The 12,549-nt window shown below is 36.1% G+C and overlaps 1 protein-coding gene across 2 annotated transcripts; it reads left to right on the top strand.

Moving 5' to 3' along the window:
• The first annotated feature begins 666 nt into the window (after positions 1–666).
• LOC107799147 (subtilisin-like protease SBT2.2) lies at positions 667–11,469 on the top strand. Of its 2 annotated transcripts, none has more exons than XM_075249378.1 (10): positions 667–1,159; positions 2,148–2,301; positions 2,432–2,829; positions 3,741–3,836; positions 4,639–4,715; positions 5,127–5,405; positions 7,335–7,654; positions 7,799–8,069; positions 8,200–8,481; positions 10,812–11,469. In XM_075249378.1, exons 1-10 carry the CDS (start codon positions 933–935, stop codon positions 11,231–11,233), a joined length of 2,526 nt encoding a protein of 841 aa, XP_075105479.1. In that variant the 5' UTR covers positions 667–932; the 3' UTR covers positions 11,234–11,469. The 2 variants fall into 2 exon arrangements, with proteins under 2 accessions (XP_075105479.1, XP_075105480.1); XM_075249379.1 differs by having other exon boundaries at positions 681–1,159; positions 4,639–4,711; positions 5,123–5,405.
• Positions 11,470–12,549: the final 1,080 nt, after the last annotated feature.

Below are 12,549 nucleotides of genomic sequence, written 5' to 3'. Positions count from 1 at the left end.
GAAAATTATTGATAAATATAACCGTTATAACAAGTGAAGACATGTGAGTAATAAATCCGACAGCAGCAAAATGACAAAAACAATTGGAAAGAAAATACGATTTTTCCTTACGTAATATTGTTGAGAAAATGACAAAGTTGACCTCTTAAGTTTGGGGTACATTTAAAATGGTCTTTTAAATATATTTCTCAGTAATTTTAGTTTCTTAAGTTTGTTAAATTTTAGTGTCCATCAAGTATCTAATAAATTTTGGCTCTTAAATTTGACATGAAGTCTGTAAAACAAAATTTAACTTGAAAGATCAAGGAGGTCTTATCAAATCTTAGGAACCGTAATACTTAAAACTGTACCAAACATCAAAAATAGATTAAACAGCAGAAACTGTATTTAATAAAAGTGTACCAATTTCTAGATTTTGACAAAAGTAGCAAAAACTTCCAAAAGTGCAGCTTCAAATCTGAGTTCATGTTAAATCTTAATTTTTTATAGGTCTCATTAAATCTAATAATGAGAGTTTCTTAAATATTTAGAGACCAAAATTGACCACTTTTTCTCAATTTAAGGACCAAAAACGCACAGAGTATATTTATAATGGATCGTTTAAAACCCACCCCTAAAACATAAGGGACCATAATATGCGAAAAATTTACTATTTTTTAACGAATACACAAGACGTTCATATGCACACTGCCCAAGAAAGTTGCACAGCTTCTCTTCTTTTCTTTAGCTCATTAAATACATCTCTCTCTCTCTCTCTCTATAAAGAAGTCCATAAATGCTCATTTTTGAGCTTGCTTTGTACCCTTTACTTAGCTAACACAATTCTTGTACTCTTGTTTACTTCTTCTTCTGGTTTCTTGAACAAGCAAATGAGTAGTTGTTTTTGGTGAGGACTTTTGTCCAGTTTCACCCTCCTTCTTGGAGCTCCGGTTATGCTCAAAATGGAGAGGTCTATTTGGTTCAGTTTCTTAATGGGGGTGTTATTTTTGGTGAATTTTGTGGGTTGTGGCTGGTCTCAAGAGAATGCTGATTCAGCTACTGCGTCAGTGTATATTGTGACTCTGAAAAAACCTCCTATTTCTCATTTTTATGGAGAACTGAGGGTGAAGAATCAACACCACTCCACAAATGGTAGAGTTACCAGACTGGACATACCAAGGTATTTATTTCTTTTTTTTAACTGTATTACACTGACCGTGTAACTAACTTTTTACACTATCAGTCTAATTTAATTTGTTATAGCATGAATACTTACCATTTATTATAGGTTATCAATCGACTCTATTAAATAGAGTTACTTGCAATTACCTTTTAGGTGAACTAATTAGATAAATATTTTTTATATCGTCAGTGTGTATAATTAAACTCTTATTGAATGTTGTGAATTAGATGGTTTCAAATGGAGAGGTAAGAATATTGAAGATTCATATAGCTGACCCCAACTTTTTTGGTATTAAAGTGTAGCAGTTATTGTTGTTACACCCATAAATGTACTCTTTATTTCTATGTTGCTTCTAACAACAACAACAACAACAAAGTATAACAATAACTGGGTTGCTTCTAACGAGTGGCCTTTTTTGTGCTTACCCCGCTTTTTGGTTGTTCAATTTCAGCTATTTTGTTCAATGAAAAGGGGGTGTTTTTAGTTGCAACTTTTGGGCATGTGTAATTAAAGCCTTTTACTGGCTTCAACATTCGATTTGTTTTGTAGCATTTGTAATTATTAAAGTGTTTGAAGTTCTTGATTTTGTAAGTTACAACAACAACAAACCCAGTTACACAACAACAATAAACCCAGTATACTCCCACAAGTTGGCTCTGTGGAGAGTACTGTGTACGCAAACCTTAACCCTACCTAGTGAAGGTAGTGTGTATGCAGGATTTTGTAAGTTAAAAAGGCAATTTATCTGAAAGTTTCCGTTTTTTTAGTGTTTTGAGTTTTGACTGATTGAGAATTAGAATGCAGTGAATTATTATGTTAGAATTCTTACGGAATGAAGCTTAACTGATTTTTTGGGGTAAATTTTACACTTCTTCATGGCTAAATTCTAACTTAATAATTCCTTGCCTTCTTTCTTCTTATGTGAAATTGAGAAGTTCACTTCTTCAGTCATATTACTGAGTGTTTTTTGTTCTTTCTGAATCAGCAATGTTTCGCATATAGATCGAATGAATGGTTCCTACGTTTCTCAAATGCATGATTCTTTATTGAGGAGGGCATTAAGAGGAGAAAAGTATCTAAAAGTTTGCAGCTACCACTACTTGATCAATGGATTTGCTGTGCTTGTAACACCTCTGCAGGTATGTTGGCAGTTATGTTGAAATTAGAATTATCTTTAACACGTCATACATAGTTAATTCATTACACAGGATTTTGTGACTTTTGATCATGGTTATATCTTATGTGAACATGTATTTGTTCAATTTGAAGGCTTTCAAGCTTGCAAGGAGGAGAGAAGTGTCAAATATTGTTTTGGATTTCTCCGTCAGAACTGCTACTACACATACACCAGAGTTCCTAGGTCTACCTCGTGGGGCATGGGCTCAAGAAGGTGGATATCGAACTGCGGGGGAAGGCGTTGTGATTGGTTTCATTGACACTGGAATTGATCCTACACACCCCAGCTTTTCCGATAATTCACATGAGCAAACATATCCTGTTCCCGAGCACTTTTCTGGCATTTGTGAGGTCACTCAAGATTTTCCATCCGGATCTTGCAACAGGAAGCTTGTCGGTGCCCGTCATTTTGCAGCATCTGCTATAACCAGGGGGATATTTAATGCAACTAAGGACTATGCTTCTCCTTTTGATGGTGATGGTCACGGAACGTAAGTGTTCTCTACCATATGGCCATTTTCACTGTAGCTTTTTGTAAGTATCTTAATCGTCAAAATTCATACATGATAATGATATGAAACTTTAGGCCTACTTTATAAACAACAACAACTATACCTCGGTCCCAAACAAGTTGGGGTCGGCTATATGAATCCTCAACTAACCATGTTTCTCCGTTTAACTTCATCACAGCCCTACTTTGTCGATGAAAATAAAAGAACGAAACTTAATAGGCCTACCCCAGATTAGCACTTTTTGATCAAGGCATCTCTGAAGCCTCTTTAAGATATGTAAAGTTCTTATTTTGTTGGCCATAATGCATCATTCATGAAACTATCAACAGTTGAGCATGATATTCTAAGATGTGGTGCAGTCTGGACTGGGGAGATGCTATATCCAATATCTTTTATGGAAATCCAATTGCTGAGGCTTCATTTATTTCAAATGTTAAATGGACCACCTTTCCATCAATAAATCCAGAAAGAATACAATTCAACAGACGCAGAAGATGCCAATGTCTAATTTGATGACAGTTACCTGATTTGAAACCTTGCTGATATGATATCAAATTCACTCTGTCCAACAAATAATTGGTAATTGAACAACCACAACTTGATTTTCAAGGTTCCATAAAACACAGAAAAGAAAAAGCAACAGTAAGAAAAATAAAGAAAAGACAGGACCTTGCTTGATTCAAACCTTCTTGACATCATCAATTTTTATGTCTTGAACATTCAGTTGTCAGTCTTTCGGAAACAGCCTCTCTACCCCTTTGGGGTAGGGGTAAGGTCTGCTTACACACTACCCTCCCCAGACCCCAATAGTGGGATTTAACTGGGTCGTTGTTTTAAGTTACTGAAAATAGTATCTACCACCAAGTGGCTTGATTTTCTTAATTGAACAGGCATACAGCTTCTATTGCGGCAGGGAACCATGGGATCCCCGTTATTGTAGCTGGACATAACTTTGGAAATGCTAGTGGAATGGCTCCTCATTCACAGTAAGAAATCTGAAGTTAATTTTTCTCTTCATATTTGATTACCGATATCAACCTGAGAGGTGATGCTCGTCATGCAGAAGAGATTCCAAAAATGTAGCTATCATCACTAATAATTTAGGGAATCGCAGTGTTGCAATCAACTTATGTTGTAATTCTTTTCCATATCTTCTATAAGCTCTTTGTTGTGTGTATTTTGTGGGCCTAAATTTTGCATGCAAATATGCTCCAATGCAAGAGCATTTGACAATTTAACTTTAGCAAATGGTTCATTTGTACCAAAATGATTCCGATCACCTTTTCAGCAGTTCACCAAACATTACAATTAGCACATGTTGTCTGAAAAGTAAAAATTAGCGAAGTTAGAGAAATCTGAATCCATTGTTTAGGGGAGGGGGATCCTTGAGTACTAGGAAGTGCTTGAGTTGTGAGCACTTGGGGAAATTGACTAGAAATCTACTATTACTGATCTATCTTCTTAACTTTCCAAAGCTGGGATAGTTTGTCCCCTGTAGATTCTCATGTCAAACTTTTGGACTTTATTAGCTCTTTATCCTTAGCATAGGCCTCATTCTAGCAGAGATAACAAACTCACTTCTGTACTTTTGCTATTATGCATCTACTTGATTCCATTTATAATACCACTTACTTCATCACAAAAAAAAAAAAACTGAAGTGCTCATAACTCAAGGCCTCCAGTGCTTTCTTTTCAATTCAGAGTTTTAGACGAGGAGTTAATTTCCTTATATATCTCGTGATACAAATTATTATTGGAGCAGATATTGATTACATGCCATATTTCTAGCATTGCAGTTTACAAGGCATTATACAAGAGTTTCGGTGGCTTTGCTGCAGATGTCGTTGCTGCCATAGACCAGGCAAGTCTTCATTTTTAGCTAGATAGTGGAAAACATTTATAGAAAAATAAAAAGAGAAGGATGTGCTGGTTTTGACTTTTGGATACAGAGAGGAAAGGAAACAGATATACTGCAGATTTTGTTAGCATATCTTGGGAAAATGTCACATAAAGTTTCAGTAACATAAAATAGTAGTGCTATTTTATATTTGAATTGTTGGAAGGTGAAAAATGTATCTGCCGAAATAGGTCTAATTTTTGGGACAGAATAGAATGGAAAGCAGGTCAAGTTTTTATGGATGGAGGGCATATTCATTTGTCCTCATATATATATATATATATATATATATATATATATATATATATATATATATATATATATATACATATGTTACAGACTTGAAGCGAATATACTTTCTGTTTACCATTATAGGCAGCCCAGGATGGCGTGGACATAATCAGTTTATCTATCACTCCAAATAGGCGTCCTCCTGGTTTGGCGACTTTCTTTAATCCGATAGACATGGCATTGCTGTCAGCAGTAAAAGCAGGCATTTTTGTAGTACAAGCAGCTGGCAATACTGGACCATCACCTAAGACTGTTGCTTCCTTCAGCCCATGGATCTTCACTGTCGGTGCTTCAACCCATGACAGGGTTTACAGTAACTCTATAGTGCTGGGCAACAACATCACCATATCTGGAGTTGGACTTGCGCGTAAGTCTTCCTTGGTGATTGATAAATTTAATTCTATTTTGAGCATATGAACGGATTGATTCTTTCCACAAGTATCTCATTATTGTAATCCCTCCCTCATTTAATTAGTTCTAATTTAATTGTAAAAGAAGTTAAAGAGTAGAGTTAAAATTATGTAATTCTTTTAAGGGAAGTGGCACCAAATATCAGGTACCATAACCAACCACTTGACTATAGTGGTTGTGGACAACCCAATTATTCTGCTCTGCACTAAATTAAGTAATTTCGAAACAACCTCTCTATTCTCACAAGGTAGGGGTAAGGTTTGCGTACACACTACCCTCCCTAGACCCTACGGTGTGGGATAATACTGGGTATGTTGTTGTTGTTACACTAAATTAAGTAATTTCCTGTTGGAACTTCTAAGATAGTTAATGCGACTCTAGGTCAATTGTTCCTCTCTCTCGATTGCAATCCCGAGTGAGTTGGGAAAGAATGAGTAATATTAAAGGTGACATGGTCTATTACCTTTGACTAAATAGTTTGACTTAGACTTATTTAAGCATGTACAAGTAGTGTGAGACATTAGATAAATTACTGTATACATTGTAAAGTGTGTCGTTAGCAGTCAGTCATAAGTTTTTCATGCTTTCTTCTAATATTTTTTCTTATCTCTCACATGGTATAAAAGCATGCAGAACTTTTGAATTCAAGCCTCATTGCCACCCTTTATTATGTACTTAGCCCAAGAAAAATAATTAGACTTGTGTATAATATGACAAACCTAAAATAAGCACACATAAGTGTCCCCTCTCAAACATTTCAAGCTAGATGATGTATTTTACATAATTTAATAAGATATCTTCTCCCTGACATTGCTACTGATTTTACATTACGTGAACTGCCTCGGATAAAAGTTGAATTGTTAGAGATACGAGACATGTTTATTATTATTTCCTAAAAATGCTCCAATGCCACAATAAATTGCGTGAACCGCCTCCAAAAGTTTTAACTGTTAGAGAGGAACTGCATGGTTATTTAATTACTTTAGGTCTGCAAGAACAGAGAGAAAGTAAAAGGTGAACTATCTTTCATCTACGGGAAGTAGTTACTATTTTTTAGGACTGCCTAAAAAGAAAAGTAGAGCTATCTTTTTCGGACAAGTGAAATATAATCTCTTATCATGTATAATCTCAATAAATATTTCCTTATCAAAATCAGTGGAGAATGTGATATGATATCACAGGATTGCCTTTAAATTTGAGGAAGCGGATGCTCTTGAATTGTTAAGGAAAGTACACAAGCAGCCTAGAACCTTTTCTCTTGGAGATATTCTTGTTGATAATTTTCAATGATGTAAATTCCGTGCTGTTAGTCTTCTCCAATAATGTAGGTTCTTTTTCAGATATCCCCCAAAAAGTGTTTGCCTAAGCTAGATGCTGGAGATTTTCCCTGACATGTCCATAAAAAATGTATACCTAATTAGGCATGTACTTTGTGGTAAATTTGGCGTTGGTGCACTAACATTTTTTCAATTATAAAAGCTTTTTTTGGGGGGTTTGGGGGTGGGGAAGGGGGGGAGGAAGGGATCTTTGAGCATAAGTTGGTTAGTTTTCAAGTCGATACAATGACTGAAATGCTGCAACCTTATTTTCCCAGATTTACTCTCTTTGGACACAATGAAAACAGAACTTTAGTTGATAGTTGTGGTGCTGTATTGTATCCTTGAGCATAAGTTGGTTAGTTTTCAAGTCGATACAATGACTGAAATGCTGCAACCTTATTTTCCCAGATTTACTCTCTTTGGACACAATGAAAACAGAACTTTAGTTGATAGTTGTGGTGCTGTATTGTATCCTTGACCAACTAAACTTCTTTACAACCTTTAAAGGAGTTCCATGTAGTTCCTTTTAATGTTGCTCTCTCAGAATCTTTTGTTTTTGTATACAGCTGGAACCGATGGCATGTACACGCTGGTTTCTGCAATTCATGCTTTGAATGATACAGCTGCTAAAGATATGTATGTCAGTGAATGCCAAGATGCCAGTAAGTTTAATCAAACTCTCGTTCAAGGGAATCTCTTACTTTGTAGCTACTCCATCCGGTTTGTGCTTGGGCTTTCCACCATTAAACAGGCCTCGGAAACTGCTGAGAACCTTAGTGCAGCTGGAGTTGTATTTTCCATGGATCCTTTTGTTATCAGTTTTCAACTTAATCCGGTTCCAATGAGATTGCCTGGAATTATAATTCCTTCCCAAGATGATTCTAAGGTGAGTTTGGATGTGTAAATGCTTTTAGGGAGCAGATCAACTTGGACAGATTGTTTTGGTTACATGTTTACTTGTTCTGTGAGTGTTGTTGCACAAAAGTTTTCATCTTCGATTTTAATTTGGTGGTCTTTACTAATTTGGCAGATTTTACTTCAGTACTACAATTCTTCACTGGAGGAAGATGAAACTACAAAGAAAATTGTTAAGTTTGGGGCAGTAGCCCGCATTTCAGGGGGAATAAAAGCTAATTTCAGCTTATCTGCTCCGAAGGTTATGTACTATTCTGCAAGGGGACCAGATCCAGAAGACAGTTCTGTGGATGATGCAGACATATTGAAACCCAACCTAGTTGCTCCAGGAAATTCTGTATGGGCTGCTTGGAGTTCCCATGGTGCTGAATCGATTGAATTTCAAGGTAGTCCTTATCAAAAGAACTAAACAATGCTCTCGTGAACTACCTCTAAAAGTGTGGGGGTACTCATATAGCAATATAAATACCATTAAAATTTGTTTATTTGCTGACTCAAGTACTTCCTATAAGTTAGGTGAAAGCTTTGCAATGATGTCCGGTACAAGCATGGCTGCGCCCCATATTGCTGGTTTAGCAGCCTTGATTAAGCAAAGATTCCCCACCTTTAGTCCTGCTGCAATTGGATCTGCCCTTTCTACAACAGCCTCTCTCCGTAATAAATATGGGGGCCCAATATTAGCCCAGCGTGCATATGCTAACCCAGATTCAAACCAGTCTCCTGCAACACCTTTTGACATGGGAAGTGGATTCGTGAATGCTACTGCAGCACTGGATCCAGGCCTTATTCTTGATACAAGTAAGCTACTCTTTGCTTCTTGATCTCTTAGCCCACGATGTGTTGGGATCAAAATAACATGGTGCATGCGGAAACTAACAATACAAAGCTTGGTGGACGATAAATTAGACGACAAAAGAAAAATATACTAAACTAAGCATAATAGTTTATAATGGTTTGGTCAATTGATCTACATATGATAAAACTAATATAAAAGAAGAAAACTATCGAGAGAAAAATCTCCCCCTAAACAAAACTCTTTAATGACTACATTGTTGATATTTTTTGTTGTACTCTTGTGAGAAGTAGAGATCCTTAATTTATAGATATGCAAAACTTGTCTTCCAAGAAAAGGATAAGACATATTAAGGAAATTTAATCCTTTTAGGAGTCTTTTTCCATTCCTTTAAGAAAGAGAGTCCTAATAGATTAGAAATTCAGGACAAATCCTAACACGATGTTGAGGAGAAACTATTGGTCATTGGCATTTCTAAATGACAGATCTCGTAATCTCAGGGGTGAGTGTAGTCCTAGAATTGCAGAATGATGAGAATTGAGTAGACGAATTATGTTTGAATTATAGATGCAAGTTTTCCAAACAAGGTTTGCTTAGTGTAGCTCCGAAGGACATCCCTACAACAATTTGCCTGGCCTAATTATCAGACAAAACTATGAACTGAAGTAAGTACGTCTAATGTTAATCTTAACACATTACACTCGTATTAGGTATCATTATCTCATGTTTGAAGAAAGAACTAAGAGAGTTCTAACGGGAGATTTTTTTTATTGCACAAAGGATATTTGATAAAGAACTTGATTAGGAGTCTCAAACTAAGAACTCTATCTTATATAGTGGTGGGAACAATCCTTCTAGATACGATAATTGATATATTTATGGGACACGAGAGATAGACATATAGATAGACGCAAGACACAAGGAAAATTATTGAAACCAATAATAAAGGAAAAACATTGGCGATTGACATTCACTTATTGACAACACACACTTGAAGAGAACAAAATAACCTTAAGAAATCTACTCAACCTTAATAATGTCCTCGTCTGATGGAGCGACAGATGGGGTTGATTGTGGACTTGACAATCTCTCTTTGATCCACCAACCTAGACCATGTCTTTTTTTGAACGGAGGCATGCTCCTTCGTCTTTTTCATTTAGTGCGTCTGTGTCGCTTGTTTTTTAATAAGCTCAGAAGATACATTTCCAAGAACACAATCCCCAAGGAAATCTGGCCAAACGCAGGAGATTTTGCTAGCTGGAAGTAGACCTCTAATCGTCCATATTGGGACCGTGCACGATGAAGCACTACTATTTACCAGTTTCAAAAAATTAAACGTGCATGATGAAGCACTAAAGGAATTAAATAATCTGTTTTTCTAGGATTCTCAAGATCTAAATGAGATTGATACATATAATATACATAAGTGGATTCAAATCTATACTCCACCAAGGAAAGGTAGATCAGAAAAATCAGCTTTTTCCTATTCTTATCAAAAAGAATTTTCGCTCACACGGCAAGATAAAAGAAACAAGTGGTTCAGGCGCACTACTTGTAAAAGACAACGGAGCAAGTCATTGCTCAAAAGAAGACTTGTAGATTGGTGGATCGAAGGACCTTTAACTGTGCAATCAACCTTACAGTCCATCAGACAAGACGCGTCAACCAATCAAATGTATTAATTAGGGTTTTCTTATTCTCCACTTAGATCTTAGTCGAGTGTGCTATCAGTAAGTAAATGCCAGTTGTCAATGTTTGTCCTTAACCTATATTATTGTTCTCAATAATTGTCTTTATGTCTATGCCTTGTGTTTCCACAAGGAAACTCAATTATGGTATCCTTGTTCTCTTCCAACCTCTATATAAGGAAGCCTTCTTAGTCTGTGAAGTTTAGAATTGGGTCTTGTATCAACATCATTTGTGCAATAATAAGAATGTTTTCTAGTTTAAACTCGTTCTTCAAAATATGAGAGGTTGATCTTTCTACAAGTGTAGAGTGCTAAGAATCGCTATAGAGGTATTTACTGTAGTTTAAAATTTTCTGGAATCTCGCTATCTATTGGCAAGGAGTGTCACTGAGAGGATAGGTTAGGTAGTTTAAAATTTTCTAGGGTAGTTTTTGCATCTCTAATTCAAACTATAAATTTGTCTATTTAGTTGAATTTTCTAATCAAACTGCGATTCCAGGTCATAGACTCTCCCCAAATTTGTTCATCATTTAAAAATGTTTCCGAATACAATGACTAATTATTTTTAGGGCGGACTTTGTTCAGAATACGTCATTGTAGCATATCTTTTTTCTGTCAGACATGGAATTTAGAAATCTGATTTGTAGGTTATAACGACTACATGGCATTCCTCTGTGGCATAAATGGATCAGCTCCTGTGCTTCTGAACTACACTGGTGAGAGCTGTGGGGTCTCTACTATGAATGGAATTGACCTGAACATGCCTTCAATCACAATATCAAAGCTGAACCAATCAAGAAAAGTTCAAAGAGCAATGACCAACATAGCTGGCAATGAAACATATATCGTCGGTTGGAGTGCACCTTATGGAGTTTCTGTTAAGGTTATCCCAAAGCGATTTTTTGTTGCAAGTGGACAGCAGCAGGTCTTGAATGTGTTCTTCAACGCTACCATGAATAATAGTACAGCAAGCTTTGGAAGAATTGGACTAGTGGGAAATCAAGGTCATGTTGTAAACATTCCTTTGTCGGTCATAGTAAAAATCTCATACCACTCAACTAACAGCTGATGATATCTCTGATTTTGTTAGGAATTCAATTATTTGATTTGTCAGGCTCTGTAAATGTGTTTCTAATGTAGGTAGGTTGGTAGGTATCCGTTGAGTGATGATAATTTTCAGTTCCTCAATCACAATCTCTCCCTATATATTTATAATTTGAAGTAAGAATTTTGTATGCAAGGGTTTGTTCAACATATCCGATGACATGATCAACTCAACAACGTAGTAGTAAAAAATTGTAAAAATAAGCCTGAGACTCAAGTTCCTGTTATTGTTTCCTTTTTGCCTTTAGTCATGGAATCCAGAACTCAATTTCATCTACAAGTGAAAAGTCTTATGTCATATCATATTAGCTCTTTGTCATCCTTCATTTCATGGTCACTCTTGAACACACACTCTCCCATTATGTAATTTTTGTGCTAGAAGGGAGAAACAAGGAAAAAGTATTTCACGCTTATCTTTTTCTACTTGAAAAGAACAAGTTCAATGCTCAAGCTGAACTCAGCCCGGTTCCGGACCGGCCCAGACCGGTTAAAACCGGAACCGGCCCGGACCGGTAGAAGGGGGCTGGGTTAAGGGTGTAGGGCGGTTTGCGTCGTTTACCTTTGAACTATCGGTTACCCGGACCGGTCAATCCCGGTCAATGAATAGTGTTCTTCAATCGGTTAACCGGCCCGGCCAAAACCACTTTAACGGTAATTTTTTTTAAAAGAAAAACTGGACCCAGATTTCTGATCGTTGGCATTTGCTCAACGGCTGAATTGCACAAATAACCCAATTTTTTTTATTTTTTTTTATAAATTAACCCCCCTTTGAACAACTATAAATACTCCTCCCCCCTTCCTCATTTCTTCACTCATCTCTCAATTCTCAATCTCAATTCTCATATTCTCTCATTCTTCAATCTTCATTCTTCACCTATTAAAGTGCAATCAATTATTTGGCTATTTTATTTTTTGGAATTTAATTTATCGTAGTATTTATTATTTGAAGTTTGAACAATTGAACTTCAAAATTGGAACGATTGTCGTTTCTTCGTGGTAACATTGGAGTTGTGAAATCATCAAGTTCTCAATTTATTGCCGAATTCGGTGCACTCCCTCCAGCTCTTTCTCTTATTTACTATTTTATTTGCATATTTATTTGTTGCTAGCAGTTAAATTTTTACAATATGCTTAATGCTGCAAAAAGAGTTTGTAACAAGGTTACTAATCGGGGAAATAAAAAAAGATGTAGTACTTCAGCTTTAGCATCTGGTAGTAATTTAAATATCTCTTCAAATATTCCTGAAATATTACCTGATAATAATATAGATTATGAACAAT

This window comes from Nicotiana tabacum, chromosome 3 (assembly GCF_000715075.1).
Source record: "Nicotiana tabacum cultivar K326 chromosome 3, ASM71507v2, whole genome shotgun sequence".
NCBI lineage: Eukaryota > Viridiplantae > Streptophyta > Magnoliopsida > Solanales > Solanaceae > Nicotiana > Nicotiana tabacum.
The sequence above is the reverse complement of the archived record's forward strand: the minus strand, read 5'-3'. Positions and strand labels throughout refer to the sequence as shown.